The sequence below is a fragment of the Rattus norvegicus genome, chromosome 16 (assembly GCF_021556685.1).
Source record: "Rattus norvegicus strain SHRSP/BbbUtx chromosome 16, alternate assembly SHRSP_T2T, whole genome shotgun sequence".
NCBI classification, from domain to species: Eukaryota; Metazoa; Chordata; class Mammalia; order Rodentia; family Muridae; genus Rattus; species Rattus norvegicus.
The window spans coordinates 84,755,433-84,781,978 of NC_141549.1; the positions used below are offsets into that span (position 1 = coordinate 84,755,433).

At 51.1% G+C, this 26,546-nt stretch overlaps 1 protein-coding gene across 17 annotated transcripts in view; it reads right to left on the reverse strand.

Annotated features, from left to right (window-relative positions):
- Positions 1–2,964: 2,964 nt before the first annotated feature.
- Atp11a (ATPase phospholipid transporting 11A) overlaps positions 2,965–26,546 on the reverse strand; it is a 109,870-nt gene continuing 86,288 nt past the window's right edge. For 5 of the 17 annotated variants that reach the window (XM_087588481.1, XM_087588486.1, XM_087588487.1 and 2 more), the window contains 11 exons: positions 26,021–26,272; positions 24,505–24,682; positions 23,300–23,402; positions 23,009–23,154; positions 21,975–22,034; positions 20,819–20,946; positions 19,514–19,649; positions 14,212–14,277; positions 12,889–12,992; positions 11,878–12,043; positions 9,626–9,909 (listed from right to left, as the gene is read on the reverse strand). In XM_087588481.1, coding sequence (XP_087444607.1) covers positions 9,826–9,909; positions 11,878–12,043; positions 12,889–12,992; positions 14,212–14,277; positions 19,514–19,649; positions 20,819–20,946; positions 21,975–22,034; positions 23,009–23,154; positions 23,300–23,402; positions 24,505–24,682; positions 26,021–26,272 — 1,423 coding nt within the window. In that variant the 3' untranslated portion in view covers positions 9,626–9,825. Of the gene's footprint in view, positions 6,785–7,857; positions 7,962–9,625; positions 9,910–10,073; positions 10,159–11,877; positions 12,044–12,888; positions 12,993–14,211; positions 14,278–18,943; positions 19,091–19,513; positions 19,650–20,818; positions 20,947–21,974; positions 22,035–23,008; positions 23,155–23,299; positions 23,403–24,504; positions 24,683–26,020; positions 26,273–26,546 lie in introns of those variants that run through there. The other 12 variants (XM_087588483.1, XM_087588493.1, XM_087588494.1 and 9 more) reach the window with 5 other exon arrangements.

A 26,546-nucleotide genomic window follows, 5' to 3' on the forward strand; every position in this document is an offset into this window, starting at 1 on the left:
TAAGAGTGCAGAGTGACCTCCCACAGGTGGCACCGCACAAGTCACAGCCTCTCATACAAGGACTAATGACGTCACTATAAAATCTGTCTCTGTCACATGCAAGCATCCCTTGACAACCAGAAGACTGTGCTTCAGGTGCCTAAAATGTGACTGGCACGGCTCTGGTAACAAGGGAAACCAGAGCACACACCAAGCAGTGCTCTTTGGAGAGCTCTCTGCTTTGGGAGGCTGAGAGCAAGCTTCCAGCCATTCAGAAAATGTCAGGTTGAGTCTCAAGGGAGGCAGTGTGAGGAAGGGAGTTGGTACAGCCAAGAACAAAGCCCCATCCATCCTTAACACATCCCAGCAGCGCCCTGCTGGTGTCAGGCTTGTTAGCTGGGTAAGTCTTTTGTGCTTGTGGACTTCAAGAGCCCCAAGGAGTCCTGAGCAAGATTCAGGAAATTAGCATCACAAAAGATCCAGTCAGTTCAGGGATCCTTGCAGAAGTGTGTGTGTGTGTGTGTGTGTGTGTGTGTGTGTGTGTGAGAGAGAGAGAGAGAGAGAGAGAGACAGAGAGACAGAGAGACAGAGACAGACAGAGACAGACAGAGACAGAGACAGACAGAGAGACAGAGAAAGATGGAGAGTCAGACAGGCTTTTCCCAGGGATGTGCCTGCCTAAAAGGGTGTGGAACCACCTCCAGGTCACTAAGCACACCTTTAAGGTGTGAAGCCATCCTTGGGTTAGATCCAACACAGTAGGACAGAGGCCTAGGAAGACACAGGCCAAGGGGTGATGCCAGGTGAGGAAAAGTAGGACATCAGGGTACAGTTCCCAAGCAGGAGCAGGGGAGATGCAGGGGCTGCACACCATGACCTTGGAATCCTGTCCTCCTCAACTGTGAGGGTGGACTCTTCCACCATGTCTCACAGTTTGCAGTGGTCGAGCAGCCCTGGAACACAGTCAGCGGGCAAGTACCCGGTATGTGACAATGCTCCCCTGTGATCTCTTCCTGAGGGTGTTCTGTGCCACATACAGGATAAGTCAGTCGTGAGAGCGGGAATAGAATACTCCTCAGCTAAGGTCTGCATGGAAGAGAATGGATAACCCAAAGTGGGTCCCAGAGTTTGGCACACACAAGGGCCTTCAAAAGAACCCTTACCCAGACTGGACCAGGGGTCAGAAAAGCCCCAATGGACACAAAGAAAGGGCACCTGGCCTTGGCCTCTACCTTGGTCCATTGGAGTTCCTATCTACTACCCTCCACTGTGCCATTATCTATCTATCTATCTATCTATCTATCTATCTATCTATCTATCTATCTATCTATCTATCTATCTATCTATTACTCGACTCTGGGTGAGAGAGTCAAGCTTGATGTAGGATGTTCTGATATGTGGTAATATCAGAACATCATATGAAGCCAAAGCCCCAGTTGTCAGGAGAGCTGGGCAGAGCGGAGGCAGGACACTGGTCCAGGAACTACATCCAATAGCCTGTATCAGTTACCCTGATGCCTGTTGTCTTAGTTAGGGTTTTACTGCTATGAAAAGATACCATGACCAAGGCAGCTCTTATAAGGACAACATTTAATTGGGGCTGGCTTACAGGTTCAGAGGTTCAGTTCATTATCATCAAGGCAAGAACATGGCAGCGTCCAGGCAGGCATGGTGCAGGAGGAGTTGAGAGTTCTACATCTTCACCTGAAGGCTGTTAGCAGAACACTCACTTCCAGTCAGCTAGGACTAGGGTGTTAAAGCTCACTCCCATAGTGACATACCTACTCCAACAAGGACTTCCCAATAGTGTCACTCCCTGGGCCAAGCATATTTAAACCGTCCACCTGCTTAGAACCCATGTCTGCAGAGAAGATCGAGGGCAGCACCAAGGGCTTCTTAGTTACAAGACTTCTAGCAGATGGAACCCCAGAGGGACTTGCTGGGTACATCCCTGATTTGCCTTCTAGTCAGAGAATCAACATGCTAGTCTCATTTTGCCAGGGCAGTGAGTGCCTATTTGGATTTTGGGCAGTCAGTTCTGCAAAGCTTCTCAGGTTCTCTCTCCGGTCCACAAACACACAGGTATGGCCAGGCTGCTCCAAAGGGAGAGTCCCAAAGTTCAGGATTGAACTGTGTGGTGTGAATCACTCAGATGGCCAGGAGGAATTGACCATCAACACATCAAACCAAAGCCTGAAGATCACACTAATAAGACACCACTCAAGTGAATGAAGTGGCCTTTCATTCCACTCAGCTCTGAGGAGATATACTCTGAAAGCTCAGGCATGAGCTGGACCTTGGTGCTCAGGAGAGGAGCCCAGTGTTCATATGGTCTGTGCAGGTGCCAGCATCTGGGACATCCAGCTGCAGAGGGTGGCAGGGCCAGTATAGACTCGGGCCTTCTTGAGGCTCCCCACGTAGCAGGCAGAATCTGCCTCAACTGGAACAGCATGGGCAGTTAAAAGCCCCATAGTGATACTGAGGTTGGTGAGCCCCAAGTTTGGCAGAAGGTAAAGGGGAGAGGAGGGGTCCTTGAGGTGGGACCCAAGATTAGAGGGCCTAGTGAACAAGCCTTAGGATCCTGGGGGTTCTGATGCTGTTTCTTGTTCTGGGTAGACTCAACGGGTATATGGCTTTTGGCCAGGGCTGTCAGTGTGGTTTTGCGTTCAGGTTTCAGAGGGTCCTGAAACACTAAGGTATAGAAGTGAGGTGTGGTACTCACCACAGCTTTACTCTGCCTCCTTCAGTAACGCCCACAATGTGAGCCCCTGCCCTGAAAAACACACACGTGTCTGGAGTGTTAACCATGGTTTCTGTTAGCAGAAAGTGTGTGTGCAGCCTATGCGCTACCACACACACTGGGAAGAAAACAGAGGAGCATCTTTTCAATTATTGGGAGTGAACAGGAGTTTCCTACAGAAAGGCCCAGTGTACCAGGATTGCCTACAGAAATCAGAGGCAAATCAGCAGCACAAGTAAACCTCATGAGATGTTTGATCTGGTTTAATTCACAATTTAATTTTTCAAAGCAGGTTACTGGGCTCTCAGTTAAACATTAGTGTTGGAGAATGATGTTTAATGTGCTTGCTATATTTGATAATTTAAAATAAATCCAAGTACTTATAACGACAGCTACAGATAACCATTCATGTTAAATACATCTCCGATTCTCTCTTATTCATACATTACATACTAGATGAACATTTTAAGTGGTAATGCAGACACACATGATTCTAAGTCAGACAATATATGCATATTAAAATTCTGTATCTCTTGATAAGGTAAAAAATAAAGCTATATAAATTGATAGACTTTTTTCTGCAAAATTAGAATCACACTTTCATAATACTTCCAACATACATATCTTCATTAAAGCTTTGTTCAGACACAGTATCAGAACCACTCCCCTTCCCATTCACCCGTCTTCTAGGTTTTAAAACAAAAAGATTGCATTTACCAAGTGACATTTTCCTGTTTTTACTCATGAATGGGTAACTTCCAAAAGAAATGTAGAATGCAAGGGCCTGCTGTTCTATGGCGTTGCCAATAAGTGACACTAAGGTGACGTGTGGATGGGTGAGTCCAGTACCAGTCGGTGCAGATATGCCTTGAACTTGGGGGTTCAGAGACCCAGGCTGGAGCTTCCTCCAGACACCAGACACCTGGGTGATGCTTAACAACCTGGGTGGCCACGATGGCACTCACGACTTTCAGCCACTGACCCTGGGAAATGTGCTCAGATGAACACTCGGTTACCTTGTTCTAGCTTTGGCTGCGCCATCCCCCTGGGTGGGGCCTTTGGTCTGCTTGTACTCAGGAATGGATCGCTGGGATTTGGGGACAGGCTTTCCTAGCTAGTGTGTGGCAGGGGCAGGCACCTGTACTCAGGATGGTATGCAGCTTTCGTTAGCCTGAATCCTGCTCGCTGGACTGAGGAAGCAAGGGGAGGTCCTGACTGGGGGGGAGCGCTCAGTCCAGCACAGCTCTTACACAGCCCACATGTGAGCACAGCCCAAGCACTCTTCCGTGTGTGTGTGTGTGTGTGTGTGTGTGTGTGTGTGTTTGTGTTTAAGGAGGCTGACAGTCCAGAGGGGAACATCTCTGCACAGGGCTGTCAGAGGGCAGGCTGGTACATGGTCTTGAAGAAGAATGCACATGTGTGTTTGTGTATGCACATGTGTATTTGGGTATACACGCTTGTACATGGCACGAGTGTGTAAGGAGCAGAAAGAAAGAGAACACGTGAAGCCAGGGCTCCTTGAACATATGTGAGATGAACTGCTCATAGGGCAGAGCCATGAATTCCGGCCAATGTAGTAAGCCATGAATGCTCATTTATGCAACAGAGTTAAGAAAAAGATGCTTAATTTGAGTTGACGTTCCTTGCTTTAAGAAAAGTAAACAGTAGCCACTGTGAGATGAGGGGACAATCTTCCGCATGCGTGTTTGGTCTCTGTCTCTGCGTTTCACCGGTGCCCAGGTCTATTTCAAAGTTCCAGGCAACTTCATTAGGTAATTTCCTAAGCACAATTTTACAGGACATTGGAGTGTGCACACAGTCTGGGATGTTCCTATGTAAACTTCAGCTACTGGGGGGTGGTGCAGGAGAGTGTCCCCCACACCCAGCGAGGGCCGCATGAAGAACATTGTTTAAGGCTGAAGGATGAAGAAAAAAACAAAATAGAAACCATGAAGTGACAAAGAACTGCGCTGAAGCAAGCAGAGGAATGGTTCGCCCTCAGCTCGCCTCAGCTCGTCAGTCCCTGGAAACACCAAGAGAGAGAGAGGCACACAGGGGAATTAGAGAGGTCCCTGCCAGAGAGGAAACATTCTGCTGAAACACTCACCAGCACTTACAGTGGCCAAAACTCTTCAACTTAAAACGTGAAAGCTTTAAAAACATTTAAAAATCAGAAGGTACATCAACGAATGAGTAAGATATAGAAACAGCTATGAAAATACTTTAGTGCAAAGGTAATTTTAAGATCCTTAAAAAAATACATTACAAATAATTTGTTAACTAAACACAGAGAGAATCTGCCCCTCCCCACAGGTATTATATTTGAACCCATCTGGGTTCTTAAAAGGTCTGTAAAAACACACACACTAAGGGCTACTGAGGACCGGGGCTCCAGGCCTCTGACACACGGTGACAGGTGGGTGAACGGGCATGAGGGTGTGGAGGCACAGACAGCCCTCAGCGGAGCTGGACGCCCTCTGTCTGGTCAAAGCTCAAGGCCAGCCCCTCCCCATCTTTGGTGTGGCGTTTATGTTCCCCCAACCTCCCTCAACTGCCAGGTGTAACAACTGTTCCTACTGCTGGCTGGTCCCCAGTTCAAGCACACGGTTTACAGGGAAACCTTGTGTAATCATGGTATAAAATTTGTGCTTCCCAGAATACAGGCTCTCAAGTGCCAGAGACCCTCATGATGGCTCCAGGCCCACAACATGACTCCACAGGAGTGGGGACACTGATCCCAGGCTCTGCCTGGCACTTTCTGAAAGGCCACATCACACTAAAACATCTTGAGTCAGGCCCGTTATAGCACTGTTGGGTGCTTTGCTGAGAACAGAAACACCAGTGCGGGCAGCAGCAGAGATTCACAGTGGCCACAGAGTACAGCGGCCTCCTGACGGCCTGTCGGCTCCAGGTGAAGCCCTGGATGGAACTTTCGTGACACCAGTGGGAGGCAGGCTGAGCAGCAGACTAGAACAAACGAATCCACATTAGCCCCAGACAGCTTGGTTATCGGGACTCACCTCTGGGCGAGATAAATACCTGCCTGCCTAGGCACCCCCAAACCTCCACCTTTCCCAGCACCCATGAAACAAATGTTTTCCAATAGGTAACTGACATAATTCCAGAATGGGACGGAAATCACTACACTCCTGAGAGACTTGGCTAACCATGTGACTTATTCACATAAATAAATGTCATCTTCCACAGGCAAGCGGTGACAGGAAGGGGAGGCTGACATCTTCAAAAGCTCCCATGTGTAGGGTCAGCATCTCAGCAAACTGACTCAGACATGATCTAGAAAGACGGCTTTGTGAGGGGACAGTGAACGTAAGCACAGCGAGGCCACAGGTCCAGGAGACACACACCACTTAGTGTCTGACACAGCCACTTTCCCGGTGGGAAGCGGGCACAGTTTACACAGGAAACAATGGGTTGGGAACATCGGGATACAGTGTGAGCTGAACGCCATGTGCTGTGCACAGGGCTGCAGACGAAGGGATAGGATCTTCTTCTCAAGAGACAGCAGAAGTGACAGCAGCAGCAGCAGCAGCAGCAGCAGCAGCAGCAGCAGTAGCAGCAGGGTGGATGCTCAGGCTGGCAAGGCTTAAGATGAGGCCAAGCATAATGTCCTTGTCCACAGCCCAACTGGATATACGGACGTACGGTCACCAGGTCTAGGTCACGCACGGTCCAGATTGCAGTGTGCTGTGCTTAAGTGGGCAATCTGTGACCCCACCCTCCCCTCCCTGAGGATGAAGGGTGGGACAGGCGCAGGCACACGCAGGTGCCCAGGAACAGAGTTCTCTCAGAGGTGGGGACAGAGGGGTTGTCTGTCCATCAAGTGGGTGTCTCCAGGCTGGACCTACAGCACCCATACCTCGCCTTGTGGAGAAGGCCTGGGTGAGTAGGGAGCACAGGATACTCTTCGCTCTCCCACCTGGAGCATACAACTCTCCCAGAGGGGGAGCTGCATTGGGCAGCCAAGAGTCTGGTGCCCTGAGCACCCCGGCTCTGCAGAGAGGCCAGAGGGGTGAATTCTGAAATGCTGTCCCGGAGCTGTACAGTCTGCCAAAAGAACAGAAGGCCCACCATCAGTCACAGAATCTCTCTGAGGAGCCCCTAAAACCAACGCTAAGACCTGTAGCTTTGCTAGCCTACCTTGGACCACTATCTCACCCTGAGGGGTAGGTGAGTGGGCCCAACCCATGGGAACTGGGTCCAGAGGCAATGTGCCTTCAGGTCTGGAGATCAATACTATGTTGTAGTGCCAACAGAGGGGCCACCCCACATTGCTGACATAGGTGACAACGTAGGAGGACGGGGGGCAAAGTGTTAAACACACTGTGCATCTTCCCTGTCACTACTTGCACATGCAGTGATCAAAGGCCCCAGGCATTCTTGAACTAGGGTTCTAGCACTACCCCAGGAAGAAGCCAGGACTCACCTGTGCGGACTAGCATGTCCTAGCCCGATGGGACCTAGGTCAATGTCATGCTGACCACATCAAGCTATCATGCCCTCAGCTTACAGTGAACGGAAGTGGCTGGTGCTGCCCCTTAAGACAGACACAGCTTGCACAAACAGCAGCTGGCAGCCAGGAGGGAGGGACAAAGAGGCTGCAGTGTGGATCTGCTCTCCTGGGTGACAATCTCCCATTACACTGTCTTCCGGTGAGCATCACTAGATGAGGCTGGATCACAAATACTGTAGGGCCTCAGAGCCCCAGGGCTGTCCAGACACGGTTGTGTGCTTAGCTATGGTTTCAGCCAGAGACTCCCTGAGATCATGTCCCATGCTGTTGTGTGAGATTTTACTTCCAATGCCCAGGCAGGATTCTCCCCAGTGGCTTTTAAGTGAAGCTGTGTCTGTCACAAGGACAGGGGCCAGCTTGTCAGGCAACACTGGACATGTGTTATAACATTTCCCCTATGTGCTTAGCTCACTCTCAGGTACTACTTACCCGTGTATGTATGTGTGTGCATGTGTATGTATGTGTGTGCATGTGTAAAAATGGTACAGTTTGTTTTCAAAGCAAACCACTCATTGAAAAACCAACAACACAGCAAAACTTTGGAGGAAGAACAGTCTGAGAGTCACAGCACACTGGCCTGGTGCCCAGCAGGCAGCCATACTGTTACCTAGCGTGGGGCTAGACACGTCTTGGCTGCGGTAAGAAGTCCTTCAGCAGGGGCCTGTCGGTGTTCGGAGTGGCATCGGCCAATGCTTTGAGTCTGGCGCTCTGCTGCAAGGATGAGGAAAGACACTGAGCTGCTGTCTGCACAGAGGCTGGGGAAGGAGGCCAGGACGTGTGGCCTGGCTGCTGTGGCCCAGGGCCACACCTACACTGACCTATGCCATCCCCACACTCAGCCATGGCAGGCAAGGTTTGCACGCATCCGTCACGAGGCCATCAAGAAAGGCAGAGCCGGCTTCAGGGGTTACCTGTCCACAGCGTGCACAAAGACCCCTGGAGGGGAACAGGCGACCCTGAACAGGTTCATTTGAAGAAGGCTGCACCCAGAGAAGAAGTGGCAAGGTCAAAGGGCATGCTGCAGCACCACACGAGGGGGCCACCAGCTGGAAATCCTAACAAGTTCCTGCTCCCAACAGAGAGGTTGCGCCCAGAACTGTGAAACTGCGTCCTGCCACAGGCCCTGTGTGCTGCTTCCTCTGCAGAGCCACTGACTCTGACTTTCTGCCTGGAAGACGGACATTCACAGGCCACGTCCTGAAGGCTGCTGGCTCCTGGCCTGGCGTGGCATAGCCTTTAGACATTTCCAGTCCTCATTCACCAGTCCCTCAGCGCCGAGGAATGGGGGAGCTTTCAGAGTTGAAGGAGTGCAGGGCCGGATGGCAGAAGAGAAGGCAGAACTGTCCAGTGAGAAGCCAGAGGATGGTGGTGCTGCCCACACAGGCACAGGGGTGGGCAGGCAGGCTGCTGCAAGTGTGTGGACGCAGAGACCGTGCAGAGGTGCGCACTATGTTATATATGCGAGCACGCGTGCATATATAACATGCCCAGTGTCCGTCACGCTTGCCTTGTACTGGGAACAGGCTGAACCCGAACCCCAGGAAACTGATGTCAATCTGCCCCGCTGAGGCCTGTGGGATGTTTATTCCTCCAAAGCTTTGCTTTGCAGTGCAGTGTGTCTATCTGCTGTGCCTGAAGTGCAGTGACAGGGCCTGTGCCCATGTGTGTGTGTGGCCTGCTATGTACATGTGTGGCCTGCTGTGACACCTGGGGCTGAGACTCAGGCTACAGGAGACAGGACTCCAGTGCACCTCACCAGCAGTGGAGTCTGCTTCTGCACTGGTCCAAGAGCCTCAGTGCTTAAGAAGTGTCATCCCAGGGAACAGGGGGTGCAGGCTGAGTTGGTTTATGCAGTGTTTTACCAAGTACTTGTGACATTTTAGTCTTCCGAAAAACTTCCTCCAAAATGTTTTCAAGAGTGTAAATGGCAGCTGGAATGATGTAATTTATTCTAACAGATTCTTACGCACTAAGTTAGAGACATTTGGTTGTATTTCAAAATGTATCATCTTGTTACATATGGTGTTTAAGGTATTGGATAGGAGGTAACTGCCTTTCTTTTCCTGCTTTGGGTGTTTTTTAGGCAGGAGCCCAGGTGAGGCAGGAGCCCACCTGGTCATGTAGGTAGGTCATTCTCTGAGCCTCACTGAAGGAGCACATGTGGATGTCATATTGGGGCACAGGGAGAGCCAGCCAAAATACCACAGCACGACATGATGCTGTTGTCTGTCTCCTGATTATGTGGCTGAGGAGCAGATCCTGGCTATAGCAGCCACCAGGGGGAAAAGGAAGGGCCCTAGGGTGGAGTTCTGTGCTGCCACAGTGGGTGGAGATCCGTGCTGCCACAGGGGCGTTAAAAGCAGCACATCACAGAGTTTTCTAAAAACAGGTCTTTATTTTGAAAAGTAGAACAGGAATTGGTAAGTAGAGGTCACTGTTAGTGTGACCCCACCTCACAGAGCTCTCAGGGTGGACATGTGGGAAGAAGTCTCCATCTCCACCACGGCTGTGGCCAACGGCCATGCTGGAGTCGCCTTGCTCAAGCTGGATTGACTGTGTGTAGTCTGACTGACTGTCAGGTGCTTAGGGGCTGAGCCACCTGGGCCAAGTAATGCTGAAGGCCCTGCCCCCCGTGATGGACGCGGGGGGCTGCCGTGAGCTGTTGGAGGAAGACAAAGCCCATCATTAGTGCACCCTCACAGGTGGCGGTGGTCACCATGTTACCTGACTGACAGTACCAGAGTGTGGTGGGCCTCAACACTAAGTCCTGTCCACCTGGTCCTGCGGCCATCACCCCAACATGCGAGAAGCGGAGATGGTCACCTGTTGGTCAGAAACTCAGACCACTGGCGGTCTGCGAGAGCATAAACACGGTGGGCTGCTCAACAGAAAGGCACTTGTTCCTGGCCTGCAGGCCGAGTCCGGAGCCCACGCACGCACACGGAGCGGGTGAACAGGGAGGGGTTATTTAGGCAAAGCAGTGGACGGTAAGGGAGGCAGGAGAGAGAGACAAGAGGTAAGTTGGTTATAAGAGAACATCCTGGAACACAGTAACACCGCTGCCCTGGCTTCCGGTGCTGCCAGGCCAGAACCCCCTGCCTGCTCCTCCCTACCCGGGCCCAGACCTGGCCCTTCCTAGCTCTCTACACGTCCTGCACCGAGGCTGGGGTGAGTCTCCCCACAGCAACTGAGCGTTTCCCAACTAATACATGGGGTGCTGTCACGGTCACAGCCTCTCTGCCCGAGGCAGCCAACGAGCACACACATCCAGTGTCCCTAGTACTGGGACACCATTGGGACACCATGTCCACTGTAACCCTGGGTACAGGGATGCTCACAACCGTGTGCCCACTGTGTCTGTGCTGGGAACGTGCATGTCAGCCTCAGCCTGCACAGCTGACGAGCCTGCCAAGCCTGGTGTGTAGAAGACAGCGGTGAGCAGCTTCCCCGTCCCCACAGGCTGGGCTGCTGGCTCCGGCAGGAGTGTTACTCCCACAGAGGCAGACAGCATGGGAAGCACTGACAGCTCTGTGTGGGGTGATCAGGGGCAGGACTTCCATGCTGTGAACTGACGGTCCCAGGCTCTGCAGCCAGTGCTGCCTTTTGTCGTTTGTTGAGAAGCACTGACTTGGGACCGTTAACAGAAGAGTGACCATGTCCACTCCCTGACTGAAGGCTCGGGTACGAGTTCTAACAACAGATTTTATCAAACATTGCAGGAGGCACAGAGTAGAAAGAACTGAGGTGGGAATACTGGGGTGGAGCCACACCAGCGCCCAGGCAGGGCCTTCTGCTTCCTACCCCAAACATGGTCAGCTCTTCATTCTAGACTCCAGTTCCATCCAAAGGTGGTGGGCTCATCCGGGTTAGAGGGAACCTAACCCCGCCTTGGCTCCTTCCCAGCTCTCTCCCTCTGCAGAAGCCCAGTCCTCTGAGCACGGGGGCCCTGTGTGCTCAAGCTGTAGCACCACAAGTTATGAGGACGTTGCTGGAAATATAGATCCCACAGCCCTGCCTCATGGAGATTAAGGTTCACGGGCAAAGTGGAAAATCTGCGTCTTCATGAACTCCCAGGCAGGCCACAGAGACAGCCTCGTGCTCTGCCCCGTCACAGGGTCCTGCTGAGGGTTCAGCTTGATGGCCGGCTTGGGAGGTGGGAAACACTTCCCCATACCCACCACTTACTCTTGCAGAGGTGAATTTGAGCCAAATTCAACACCCTTAAAAGTGGCACAACTTCAATCTTTTTTCCCTCCCAGAGTGAGGAAAGGAACCCAGGGTCTTGCACATGCTAAGTGGGTACCTATAACACTGGGCACCAGACGAGACTACAGTTCAATCATCAGAGGAACACTTATGTTTTCTGTGGCTTTACAGAAAATAACTTATTTTCTATTTATCTTTGTTCTCGTCTTAGTTCAGATAACTGTTTTGGTCTAAAGAACAAACTAAACATTGTTCATCTTGAGTTTTACCGATAGTTCGAACACTTAAAACGTGTCATTGCAGAACTAAAGACTAAGGTGTGGGCTGGCCAGTTCTATGGTGCCCAGACTTTCTGAGATATCTCTTAATAACTTCCCAGAGACAGAGGAAAGAGGCTGGCCTGGCTAGGCAGACTCCTTACCTGAGTTCTCTCCGTTGCCGTGGGCCACAACTGCCTGCACAGGACCTTCTTGAGGACATCAGGGAGGAGGCCGACTGTGACAAGCAATATGATGCCCAACCAGGCAGGCCCGCTGGACAGCATGTATATGAACACATAGTACATCCGCTGGTAGCTGAGGAACGGCCTGGGTAGACAGGGAAGACACTGGTGAGACCCTGCCTGGCCAGGAGCGATGCCACAGCCCTCCCCACAGGTGCCACTCTCAGTGCTGCCAGGGCCTGACCAGGCCACCAGCTTTGGATTTCTTGTTAGGGAGTGTGGCTGGACACCTAAAGCATTCTCTGCCTTCACAAAGGTTCCCGGTTGAATGCCAGGGAGGAAGAGGCTAGAATGGTCTTGTCTAAAGCTGCTCCTCCACAGGGACTGAGATTCGGAGTGAGGAGAACTCTGATTGGGCCTTACAGCTTGTCCAGGCCTAGGGCACGGTCAGCCTACCCAAGTAGAGCATGATGTAGTCGGGCCAAACTCTTGTGCGGCTGCCTCTCCCACTGCTCTCTGGTTTGGGCTCTCAGGTCACAGGTCACTCAGCTAAAGGGGATACTGCATCCTTCAGGAGTTGGGGTTTGATGGGAGTTTAAGATGCTCAAGTCCTGTGAGCACGTCACAGGACTAGGGCCATACGGTCCTGCCCCACACTATATGGGACGGCTGTAGGTGGAAAGTGTCCCCCAAGAACACACATGGAAAGCAAACCAGGTCCCTATGTGGCACTTTGAGGTGGGTAATGAAGCTGAACTGAGGTCCTGAGTTTGGGTCTGTGTAGCAGCATCAGAGGGGGAGACAAGGCTCAGCCCTGGAACCACACCGGTTGTTCACTCAGTCACTATGAAACACCTGTTTGCTGGAGCTCCAAAACACGCACTGTGACACCAGGGACACGGATGTTCTGACAGCAACTCCAGTGCAGGAGGCTGAAAGCTGTGCAGGGAGTAGGGCACTTAGGGCCACGTGGGGGCTAAGGGTTCTCACCAGATAATCCCTCCCCAGAGCAGGGAGAAGACGATGTAGAACAGCAGCGACCCCCAGATGACAAAGTGGTTTATCCAAGTCCAGTAATGTGTGTCCAGTGCGAGCTACAAGAGAAGGAGGTGTGAACACTGCCGTCATCCAAGCGTGCCAAAAGGAGGGTCAGAAAACCATGAGAAGTGATCAAAACTGACACAATGGCACAGTGCCTGCAAGAGCTCACAAGAGAATCACACCACACGGGGAAACCCAAGTTTCCTCAGGAGGAGAGAGCTGGAGCATTTGTGTGTGTGTGTGTGAGTGTGAGTGTGTATGAGTATATATGTCTCTGTGTGTGCGTGTATGTGTGTATGTCTGTGTGTGTGTGCATGTGTGTGTGTGTGTGCTGTGTGTGTGAGTGTGTGTGTGCATGTCTATGTGTGTGCACGCTGTGTGTGAGTGTGCATGTCTGTGTGTGTGTGCATGTCTGTGTGTGTGCTGTGTGTGTGAGTGTGTATGTATGTGTTTATATCTCTGTGTGTCTGTGTGTGTGCATGAGTGTGTGTGCATGTCTATGTGTGTGAGTGTGTGAGTGTGTGATGTCTATGTGTGTGTGCTGTGTGTGTGAGTGTGTGCATGTCTGTGTGTGCGTGTGTGTGTGTGTGTGTGTGTGTATACAATCATGAAGTATCATTCATGCTGACACGCTGCTATCTAAGAAGGCAATATGAGAAGTGTGCATACTATTAAAGACCCAGTGTAACAGGTTTGGGGACTTTCATAATGAGGTTCTTTACAGAATCTAACTTGACTTAAAAAAACTGAATTTTGGGGGCTGGAGAGATGGCTTAGTGATTAAGAGCACTGGCTGTTCTTCCAGAGGACTTGAGTTCAATTCCTAGCACCCATATGTTAGTGCACAACTATAACTTTAGTCCCAGGGGACCTAAGAGCACTAGGAACCCATGTGGTATACTGACATGTATACATGTACACAAAATATCCCCACACATAATAAATAAAATAAAACAAATATTTTAAATTTTTAAAAATACATTAGTTCATGTAAACAGAGCTGATTTAATCCTATTGCGGCTAGGGCTCTGGATCCGTAGGGAGTGTCAATTCCTCCCTTTCTGAACACTCAGCTCTTCCTTATCTTCTGGGATTCTGAGGTTCACGTGCGGGGCAGCGTTCACTTTCTGGGACCTGGATATGAACTGAAGAAGACAGCTTAGGGAATCTAGCATGTGGGTGCCAGTCAGCATGGACCTAAGAGTCCAAGAGTTCACGGAGAGCTGCAGACAGGCTGGCCATGACTGGCACGTGCCCAGAGCAGTGACTCACCTTCAGTGTGACAGTGAACACCATCACAGTGAACACCAGAGTCCCAAAGGTCCAGTTCCCAAACATCTGTGAAGACAAACTCTACGTAAGCACCTGTGCCATTCCCCTCTCCTCCCTCCCTCATCCCGAACATGGATGCCAGAGAGTATAACCCACAGCCTCTGTGCCTCAGCCCGAGGATGTGGAGACTACTTTACTGAAGGGAACGCAAGGGTTCAGATGGCCCTGGGCCAGTATAATGGCTAAGCCTGGGTCAAGGATGACTCGTGCTGGTGTCCTGCTGGCCAGGTACTGGCCCTGCTGGGTACTAGGTTTCAGGTCCAGCAGGGAGAGATTGCACAGCGGGAGTCAATATGCACGGTGCAGACTTGGACCCTGGCTAGGATGCTTTCTATAGAAGAGACTATATGCCTACCATATCTCCCAGGTCTGCTCTACCTGTTTGCTCAAGAACACACTCAGGGAACCTGCTTCTGGTGACAGAGATGCCCACAGCTGAGGGACAGCTGCTAGAACACTGCAGGAGACAGCCAGAGGAGACACCAGAACACAGAGGTGACAGCATCAGGGAGGGCTTAACCTCAGGACAAGGAGGAAGTGGGCAGGTAGCACAAACTAGACAGAGGCTACAACGGCTTCTCCTCCAACAGCCAGGCTCTGGCCACAGCCACAGCTGCTCACAACTGACCAGTGAGGAGAGAGGATAAGCAGCTGTGGGCTGCCCTCCTTCTAGTGGGAACTTGGGTGGGCAGGATGGTGGGAGGTACAGACACAAGTTACATGTTAAAAAGCTAACACATTTCTCAACTACAGACATACATGTGAGCTCAGTGGCTGTGAGCCCTTTCTCTCAGGAAAGCCTTTTACAAGAAAAGTTCCCCCACACACCACATGAGCTGGGCACAGTTGTGCTCTGTGAACTGTGCCTCTCTGAGGAATGTTCCCAGAACTTTCTTAAAAGCTTATTTCACAAAGAACCAAAAGGCTAGGACCCAGCACTTTCGATTATGGTTAGTTTGAATCAAAGACGTGTGCCTATAACCATACTCTTGAGACTGGGTTTCTGTGGCCCTGCGGCCTGCAGGAGCCCTGGGCGTCAGAGCCCTGGATACATGAAGCATGCTAGAAGAGGCGCATCAGGATTCTGTGCGGACATCAACCATACAGGGATGCCACCAAGTCTGTCCTTCGTCCTACTAGGGAAAGGCCGTTCTCCCTGGGTGTAGAAACAGCACCAATAGAAGCCCTTAGGCCTTCATGTGAGCGGCTTCTAGTAGGGGCCACCTGGTCACCTCTGAGTGGCACTGCTGCGACGAGTGGGGAGAACCTAGAGCTGCTGCTGCACGGCGTGTGGGACTGGGTCCACAGGAAGGGAGCCAACGCCAAGCCCAGAGTGCAGGACTGACGCAAGGGGTCATACGCACTCTCACATGCTTGACCCCTGGGGGCAGGAATATTTTTACAACCCAGGGGCAGCACAGCTATATCGGCAATGAAGGTGTATGTCTAACAGGGTATTGGGGAGCAAGCAGCTGGTTCGTTTAATCAGAAGCTATCAGTGTTAGCCAAATGGTGAGCTTCAGTGCTGGGTGTTGGGGATGTCTCTGCCAAGCTCTTCTGTGCCACAGGGTGGCCCAAGAGTGAGAGAACTCTTTAAGATATAGATGTCAGCATGACACGGGCACAGGTGTAAGCAGGGGACAAGCACAGGGTCAAGCAGATCCCAGTAGTGCCACACACCAGGGCACAGTAAACTCAGCAACTTGCTACTCCCACAACTGCTACAGGGAGGACAGTGCCCTTCCCTTACTCCAGGTTTCCTTGAGTTTGGTGGGTTATGGCAGACCTATGATGGGCACCAGGCCCCGGAGTCCCTACAGGACACACCATCACCACCATCACTTCAACAGGAAGATGAAACATAATAATCTCAAATGAGAAACTGTAAACTGCCTAGGAGATGTGTGGTCACCTTCCTCCCTGTGCCCATGGCTCCTGGTCAGTGAGTGCCAGCTCACTGGGATAGATAGACAGCCACAGAGCCGTCTCTGTGTAATCTTCATTTCCTCCTCTGTTTCCAGAGTCACTCAGCATGTTCTAGATTCCCTGACACCAGCCCCTTTACCCTTTACACTGCAGTCACTTTACACTTGCCCCAGCCATGCTTGACCTACTCACGACAGACACACACCTCCACTGATGCCTATTTGACTTGCATTTCCATAATAAACCAACACTGACTGCTGTCTGGCCGGCTCACACCTGAACAACACAGCTCCACTGATGACTCATACTTCAACAACACCCCAAAGGAAAAGTCTGAGTAATTACCGCCTTAATGACGCACCTCCACTGTCCAGCTGACTAACGTAGAACTCAACAATACACCCCCATCCGTGGTCTGACTGACTTCCGACAGCCGCAGCCCTGTAGGAAAGTCCCCAGACAGCCTGCTTATATACCTGGCTCTCCCTCTTGCCTGACGAGGGACACTCGCATAAGGCATTTTCTATCCACTAAAACTTTAAACCACGGCCAACTTAATCTTCATGTGCAGTAATATTCCGTAACTGACAGAGCTTGGCTCTAAGGTCAGAGTCACGACACCTCTGCACCCCTCTGGCCCAGCTCCACATGGCGTCTGCCAGCTGTGTGCTGTGCTCACTCCCCATGGGTGACTAAGCTGCCCACTAGGTGGTTCCTGACTACTGTAACATTCCAAATCAACCCCCAGGGGGCGGCTAGAGGGTGCTGATTATTGCTTTAGTAGCATCAAAAAGAAGTCTTTGTGGATTTTGATGTCGGTGCGAATTTTCAGAAGTTATTCATAATTCCACTGTCCTCAAGACATGAGACCCATGACTGTCTCCATGACTGTCACAGAGCTTTTTAGAGAAACCTTTCACAGCAATCAACAGATCGAGCTTCTAAACAGAAGGATCTAGAAGATGTGCCCTGGGTCCATGGGGAGCAGACCCAGGAGGATCACCATGTGGTCACTCTGCACCTGAGTCCTGCGGATCTAGTTCTCACACCTTCTACCCCCAAGCACCGGCTTAATCAGGCTGAGTAGGGGTCCCCAGAGGCCTGGGCCAGGGTGGAGGATGAGGGCGGCCTGCATGACTGAAAACAAGATCTCTCCCTCGGCTTCCCCGATCCATGGAGTGGACTTGGTCATCCCAATCCCTCCATTCCGACCTCACAGATTGGTGTCACTGTGTCTGCTGAAATACATGTGGAGGGGCCTCAAGGTGACTGCCATCTCGGCTCCACCTGACCAGAGCACACGCCCCATCATACCTGAGTCTGAATGTAACCGTGTGAGTCTGTGTGGCCTGCCCTGAGCACTGGGGTGACTCTGGAAGCCTCCTCTGCAATGGAGCACACCTGCTGACAAGCCTGCGTGTGGGGCAAAGGTGGCCCTGCAGGAGGCTCAGGTGAGTCTGCCTCTGCCTTGACAACGGCAAGTGTGTGATGGGGGCAGGGGGGACATTGCAGGGCCACCAAGAAGCATCTTCCTAGTAACCCACACAGGCCTAAAGGGCTGTCTGAGGGGTGGAAGACAAAGAGTGCAGGCAAAGAACACAGGGATTCTGCGCCCCCATGACAGGCAGCAGAGTCACCACCCAAACTAGCAGGGCCTGCCTGGCAGGAGACTTGCCAAAACCCTAGGGGTACAGTAAGAGGCAGGGGACATCGAAGACAGTGTCTGGGACAGCCTGGGAAATGAACCCACTGCTGCTGTCCTCCCTTCCCCCTCAGGCCTTTCCCTAGTTCTCCATGTCCAGCCCCACCCCCTGGGGAGTCTGTTACTGTTCTCTAAGACACAGGGACAGCTCGGGCTGGGCTGGAGGGCATCATGCTGACACAGGTCAGGGTCTGAGTTCTGGCTAGGCCTCACACCAGTTTCCCAGCCTGTGCAAGCTCCTTCCTCAACCTCCTATGCCAGTGACGGCCAGAAGCAGGGTCCTTGAATGGCGAGACGAGGTTTGACAGTGAACAGAGCTGAGTGCTGGTGCCTGAGTGTTTAAGACACTTGTGAGATGCTTCTTAGAGGCTGACTCATGGGGAAGAGGGTACGAGCCACCTAAGACGCAGAGGACTGCACCACGTGTATGGGCAGGCATTGCCTGACGAAAATAAAGGAGGACAGTAGGCGACCGAGAACAGCGAATCTTCAGGGTCGAATTTTGTGAAAACTGATTTGTCTTTCATGAGGAGAGATCAGTACCTTCAGTTATGAGGCAACAGAGACAAATGCACAGGGAAACAAATTACCAGGGCACAGGCCAGACTCCGGCACTCTGCCGAGAGTCCGAGGGTCAGCATGGGGAAGACAGCACTGGACAGAGGGAGCTGGTTCAACGGGAAATGAGAAGCCTTTCTGTTCTCAGTCTCCCTGGAGGGAGGTCTAGAGGAGTTTTCTCTGATGTCAGTTGCAGTGTTTCTTTGAACAGTCACCTCAGAACCAGGGACCTTAGCGGTCCGAACACTAAGTTTGGGACTTAGGAGATTATGAGGACAGGATCTAGGCTCTACTTGATGCCTCGGGTTCTCCCCAGGTGGCACGGGTACACCACTAAAGCCAGGTCCAACCAGGCCTCCTGACCTCAATTTACAGTGACATGCAGACCTATGCGGCCATTTCCCCTTCTAGAAAAGCCTTGACAGAGACCCAGGGCAAAGATACCTTGCAGGGTCAGGTGACTCTGACACCAGCAGAGGACAGGAATGGCTAATAGCTTTTCTACCCACAAAGCACACAGAAGAGGTCACATTTGAAAATATTTTCAAGAAATATTTTATTTGTAATGCACTCCAAAAACACAGAGAGGACAAACCCACAGTGTCTTACCATGCTTGTGTTGGTGGTCATTATCTGAGGTGGGAAGGAAGCAAGTGGCAAAAAGAAAAAAAGCAAGATAGGAATATAACACACCCCAGAAGGTAGGCAAACAACAGGCTGCAGTCCATCAGAGAACCACAGAGCTGCTCACTGTGAGGGGCCACGCCCACGCTCTGTGGAGGACACCCACACAACCTAACTCCCACACGGAAGGACACTGGCTGGATGAAACCACGGAGCCCCTGGGACCAGTCAGGGGCCCTCAGGACTGACCTCAACGCCCTGCCGCTGGAAAATGTGACTCGTCCCTTCCTCTCAGTGGTTCCACAGATCCTACCTAGTGCTGCTCACCGACCCACAGGCCGCCCTGTGCTCACTCAACTGCTCCACACAACGGCTGCACACAGTGGGGCTCATTACTAGGCAGTAAAGCAGGAGGCCGCGCTCGGTACTGACCTGTCCATTGATGGTCACGGTTGTGTTCTCAAACATGAAATAAGCACCAAAGAAAAATACCAAAGCGTCAAAAACGCCGAGAAACGTCCAGTATATGAACAGCCGCCAGCGCAGCAGCGCGTTCTTGGCAATGTCTCTGAGGAGGAGAGGGGAAACGGACATCAGGCTGAGGTCCGGCCAGCCAGTCCCTCATGGTGGCATCACTGTCCACACGCTCCTAAGCAGCATCAACTGTGAGTGGCAAACACAGCGTCTGCACCACTGACTGGCAAAGCTCACACGCTCCTCAGACTTCACAGTGCTGCACCCAGTGCTCTCCACTGGCTTTGAATATTCTTTCTCTGAGTCAATTGTAATACTGTCAAAGAGAACCTGGTGCTCTCTTGTCTTCTGAGTGTAACTAACACACACAGCACAGACTGTCTACATACTGACTATCAGAGTGAGGACGTGGGTTTCCTACCAGCCTACACTGAGTTTCTACGACTGTTCATTTTATAAGAGTAAGTAGGTCAGCCGAAGTGTGTGTGTATGTGTGTGTGTGCATGCGCGTGCACGCATACACATGCACACGCACGCGCAAACACACACACACACACACACACACACCTATTTTCTCTAGCTTCACTGTATTGTAATAAAGACCCCAAAGCCTGTGACCAGGTTCTGAGGAACTGGACAGGGGAAGCAACCCTGTCTGATGTTATGTGTGTCATAGAACTAAGTGCATAAGGGTGTGCACACACATGAATAAGACAAAAGACCCTGGGCAAACTGAGGTAGGTGAGGAACGATAATGTGGGTTCTAGCTGGTGGCTACACTGTAGCATCTCACTCCTTGTTACTGGGAGAACCTGGACAGAAGCACCAGAAACTCCTTTCATGCCTTAGATGGACAAAGCCTACAAAGAAACATTGTATCTGTCAGTGAATCTGGGCCTCTCTGAAACAGCAGAAAAGCTATCACTTTCCTACTAAGAAATGAGCAGAGCAGATGCCAGCTACACTCCTAGCTTCCCCACTCTATCAAGCAATGGAACGCAGAAGGGCTTCACATCTCTATGGAGCTGTGAGGTACAGAGGAGGTTCACATATGTGCTCTAGCCTCGTGTAGACCCATCACCTACGGAGCATACTCCAAGACACCGCCTGCCTGTTTAACTACCATCCTGTGGAAGCATGTACACCCCAACTTTAGAATCCCACCCCGAGAACTGACTGAAGGAATCTGCTCTGCTTCCTCTTCTCCTGTGCTGTGCAGAGCAGCTGCAGGGCTCACACTTGGACTGGGACAGGGGCACACACCTGTAGAGGGACGGGTCTCTCTTGAGCACGTCAATGCCCACGTGCTGCTCCATGAGGCTGTACAGGAGAATCGGGAGGGAAGTGAAGCTGATGTTGTAGAGAGTCAGATATGCAGTATCGTACAAAGTCTGTAAGAAGAAGCAATTTGAGTGGCACTTCAAGGTGGCTTTAACACACTGATGTCATGATTTCACACATTCTCTCTCTCTCTCTCTCTCTCTCTCTCTCTCTCTCTCTCTCTCTCTCTGTGTGTGTGTGTGTGTGTGTGTGTGTGTGTGTGTGTGTGTGTGTGTGTGTGTAAGCCAGTGGGCAGCATCAAATGACTGGCTCAGCTGGAGTGGATAGCAATGAACCCCAGGTATCCTCTGCCTCTATCTTTTCATCACCAGAAGCTCAGGCCTATGTGGCTATACCCAGCTTTCATCATGGGTGCTGAAGGATTTGAACTCCGGTCCTTATGCTTGTACAGCAAGAACTTTATCAACTGAGCCATTTCTCTAGGCCATGAATATGCTACTTTTTTAATTCTCAAAAAACTTAAATATATAGAAAGTGTACCTAAAATGCATAAAAGCTACCATTCTACAGAGACAGATTTTAAACTTCATGAAGGAAATCTGTCAGGCAGAGCTCAGACCCAAAAACTTGCAATTCTGTTCACTTTCACATCTTCTAGCTTCAATTAGCTTGGCCATAGTGGCTTTGGATACAAGCTATTGGCCACTGTCCATCTGAGTACATGGGGCAGAAAAGTGTCTGTCCAGGCAGCAAGGAGCCCTTCTCCCAGGTCACGTTTGCACCCACATACTTCCATGCCTCTGACTTCAAGGACGACCCACAGACCCATGAAGGTTCAAGTGTATGCACAACCCGATATCATCAGACAGCCCAGCCCAGAGTACCACTGGCTTTGTATTCCAGGCTGTGCTTAGGGACATACCCAGCCTCATGACACCCAGACTGAGTCCTCAGCTCTGTGGACTGCTCCTTCACCTTTGTCTATCGATGGGACCCAGGGACAGCAGGATGGATGGCACCTGGGCCCCTACCAGATCTCCGTGGGGTCTGTCTGCACATTCCTGAAGATTATTTCCTCACCATGGCCCCCATTGGGAAGGAAGACAAGACTATTATGAGCTTCCAATTTATGACTGACCTGCTGTGAAAATCCGCAGAAGAACTGGTACAAAAACTGAGGGAAAATGAAGCAGACATTCTGGAAAATAAGTAATGGCCATTAGTTCAAGGGCATGGGAGAGATGCATGGGCTTGCCTAGCCACCAGCCACTGTGGACACATTATGCTTCATATGGGGGATTGTTCCAAGTGGACCACCATCTACACAGCAGCCACATGGGCGTTGGAAATGCTTCTTTTCCATACACACCTATAGTGGCCCTGGTGACCCTGGCAGCAGAAGGCAGCTGTACTGGCTCACAAGCAAAGGTGGTGGTAATAACATCGACAGCAAGGACCTGCCCACGTGGAGAGGGCTGAAGACAGTGCCCTCAAACATCTATGTCACACTCTGGCAAGGTCAAACAGGTGCCAGAATTGTGGTTTCATTGAAAGACACAGCAATATTATAAGACTATGTTTTCATTTTAATCCTAGGTGTGATCTATGGGGATTTTACACAGTGGTGACTATGATCTGCCTCATGCTCTAGCAGGGGCATGATTTTGCCAGCTGCTGATAGTCTCTGAGTGTGTGATGTTTGGAATTCTGAGAACTTTTCAGAGGGTAGATAAACGCTAAGTCCCCAAGAGGCAGGGTGGGTTGCTGGTTGTTTGCTGTGGGTTGAAAAGAAGAAGGAAGAGGAAGAGGAGGAGGAAGAGGAGGAGAAATAATTAAGTATATAATAATAAACAGATGGTGAAGACAAACTTGCTCCAGGGAACTCAGAGATACTAATCAACAGGAAGGAGCCGAACAGTACACGGCACTCCCTGCTCTTTTCTCCCCCCATCTAGTGTTAGGCAGTTGAAAGGGTGGAAGGATAAGGGTGGAGAAGGGTGGGAGAAGAACCTACAAATCACCAGTCTGGCTACAAGGCACCCTCTTGTTAGAGGGACAACCCACTCCTTATGGTCACTTCTTTTTGTGATAAAGGACCCTGGAAGCATTAAGTTACCTGACAAAGTTCTCATGCAACGAAAACTGTGAGAGGAGGAAAGACAGACTTCTTACCTTATAAAAGAAGTATTGCACAAGCTCAGATATCCTGATATAATAAAAATGCCCGTGAACGAGAAGCATCTTCTTCAAGTGTTTGAACTTGGGGATTGCATAGTCGCTGTTCCTTGCAGCCTGGCGGCCCTCTTTCCCAATGACGCCTACAGTAAGGACAAACAGGTTGTTAAGCCCGAGCCAGCTAAGTCCAGCAGACCTCTGCCCGATATGTCCCCTTGACATAGCACACGTCACAGGTGGAGCCCGAGTCTACCCAAACTGCACCCAGCTGGAGCAGCCACGGCTCACCTATGCCCACGTGGGCCTCCAGGATCATGCTGACGTCATTTGCACCGTCACCAATCGCCAAGGTAATAGGATGCTCCTTTGAAAATTTGATTAACTTAACGATCTGGAAAAGAAAGAAACATGGAGTTTACCTTCTCTGTTTCGGTTTTGTTATTAAGTGGGCAGAACTAACAAAGACATAGAGCTGGTACAGGAAGGAGGGAAACTGTTGGCCCTCAGACCATTTCCTCCATAGAGGACCACAGAGACTCATGCAATGATCAATAAGACTTCACAAATGCATGAAGACAAAATTAGAGGTATGTTCAGGTATCAATAAAACCTAGAGCCAGTGCCAGCCTATTCCATGCCGCCTATTATCACAATTTCAAAAAGTTGTTTTTAATGCTACTTTAGTCAAGTATGTCGACTTAATGCAATGAGTACTCTTCATGATTTCTCTTTACTGTTTGACTTCTAAGCCGATTTCTTTATGGACTTCCCTGCATGCACTGCACATTAAGATATGAGGCTGGGAAGAAGGGAAGCTACAGATTGCATTTGTATAAAATCAATGGAGAACCAGAAACAGCACTGGGAACCCCAGGCTGTCGTCAGGGAATCAAGCATGGGGGAGGGGTACTCATGAGTACCTGCACCCCAGCCTGTCTCCTCTGAGGACTGCCCAGGGACATTCTGCTGTGTCTAGGGACACTGCTAATTGGAGCTGCAAGCTCACCTGCTAGAGAGTACCTCCCTGAACCTGACTCTTGGACAGTACATAATGCATTCGACCTTTGTGGCTGGGCCACACGAGCAGCTCTCATTTCCTTATAAGCAGCTCAAGGCTCCCAGGCCTCACACCTAGAGAGGCCACAGTGAAGCTACACCTCACTCAGGTTGATGAACTTTGGAAAATACCATATCCGTATAGGCATCATACAACACATCTGATGTATGTACAAAGACAGTTTAGGGAGGCTCCCACAAGGACAGGAGAGTGCCAAGGACTGTCTGGAGTCCACAGGGAGGAAGACAAATCCAGACTGATCCTGGCACAGGAGGTGCAGTGAATGCAAGCTTCCTTCCCATCCCTCGAGTAGATGTCCAATCCTTGGGTTTCAATGTTTACCTCTCCCTAACTGTGTAACAATCAGACAGTGAGACTCATGAAAAGGTTTCTCCCCACCCTGACACCCATGGCCCACCAGTGGGTCAGTCCTGACCTGGGCCTTCTGCAGGGGTGCCATCCGGCAGCACAGCACGGCACTGCAGTTCCTGCAGATCTCCAGGAAGAGCTCTCTGTAGTTGCCTGAGGAGCTCCCATCCTCTCTCGGCTTCATTATCAAGGACAGTGCGGCTCCATCGATGATTAAACCATAGTCGTGCATATCTGTGGAGAGGCTTTAGAGCACACAAGAGGGAAAACCGCTCGACTGCTGCATCTGCAGTCTAGAACACCTCACACAGGCGCTGGCACCGTGCTGGCCCCCAGCAGCAGGATGCTTGTGGGTCTCCGTCCTTCACTACGGTCTTTACATTCTGGATCCACCTCCCTGACTACACTGCAAATCACATTTAACGACATTTCTTGGCTCAAGCAAAGCAGCCGCAGCCAGCTGTGAGTCTGTGTGAGTCTCAGTACTGAGACACCACAAGGAGAGCCTTGGAAGTACAGGTCTCCAACCTCCTCTGTCTACCTTTCTGCCCTGGTGACCTCACTGTTTGAACATGGTCAAAGTCTTGTGTGGGTGAGTGTGCCTGTGCGTGTGCATGTGTGTGTGCATGCGTGCCCATGTGTGCATGTATGTGCATGTGTGTGCATGTATGTGCATGTGTGTGTATGTATGTATATCTGTGGGTAGGATGGGCACACTCCTGCACAGACCAGCAGAACTGATCCCAGGAGCTGGAGTTACAGAGTTGGGAGCAGCCTCACGTTGGTGCTGGGAACTAGAGTCTGGCCTCCGCCAGAGCAGTGCATTCTTCGCCACTAAGCTGTCTCCAAGGCCCTCTGCTAGGTTTGAAGATGACAAACACATCTGTGACCTCAAACTCTGCAGATCAACATGGAAATGACTCTGTGCTGTTCTTAAGACAGACTTTAGCTCAGGCCTACAGAGCTGACTTGTTTTGCCAAATTTCTAGGACTCAAGATGGCCAGTGACTGTTCCGTGAGTAAGGGTGCCTGTTCCAAGCTGACTCCCTGGTTCACCCCCAGGACCTGTACGTCTGATGGAAGAAGAGAAGGCATTGATGCAAGGTGTCCTCTAATCTCCAAATTACGCTGTGGCACCTGCGTACTGACAACCAGAACAATAAATCAAAGTGTAAGACACTGAGTCAGAGCCAGTCAGACGACTCGCCCACAATGGTATGGGTGCCCCTGTAAAATGCATGAATAAACCCATGGATATTCTTGGAAAGACAAGTTCAGCAGTAAAAGCCTCCGTTATTACTAACTGCCTTCTGGATGTTCTGGCAGCATCCTGAGGCATCCATGATGGGTCCAGGGGCACAACAGCAGATGGAAACTGTCCCAGTCAAACGTCTTTCCACACTCCCTTCCTAGCATCAGAACGTCTTTCTACTCTCCCTCCCCAGCAGCTCGAAACTGGCTGCCTCGGCATGTCCGGCTGTGGAGAGAAGGTTTGGCCTCACCCACAGCATCCACTTGACCCACAGGGATGCAGGCATTCGTACGCCACAGACCCAGGTCTCATGTGGTGGGCAGCTGCATACCCTGAGAAGGAGTCCCTGGTCAGGCTTCCACTGCAGCGCAGCACTGTCTTGCTGAGCTCGAAGAGCACGTCATGCAGGCTCTGCTCCTCTAGCTTTTTGGTGGTCAGCTCCAGCAGCTGCGTGCTCCTGCGGAACAGCTTGCAGGCATAGCAGGTGGCCGAGGCTGTCTCCATCTTGTCCCCAGTGAGCACCCAGACCTTGATGCCTGCCTTCTGCAGTGCCTCAATTGTGTCAGCGGCTTTCTCCTGGAGCCTAAGAGGATGGGACCCATGGGATCAGGATCCAAACAGCACCAAAATGAAGAGCGTCAAGAAGCACAACACCATCAGAAGACGCGGCTCTACAGGGGAGCACACAGTGGCTGAGGGTCTACGGAAAGGACCAGAACCCGCTCAAGTGAACCCAGGTGAACACGTGATGTGCTGTAAGGCTCTTCCAACCATGGACGAACTATTTAGGGAGGCTGTTCTGTGTGATGTCCTTTTGCTGAGCCTCACATCCTACAACCCAGTATCACTCCATTTAG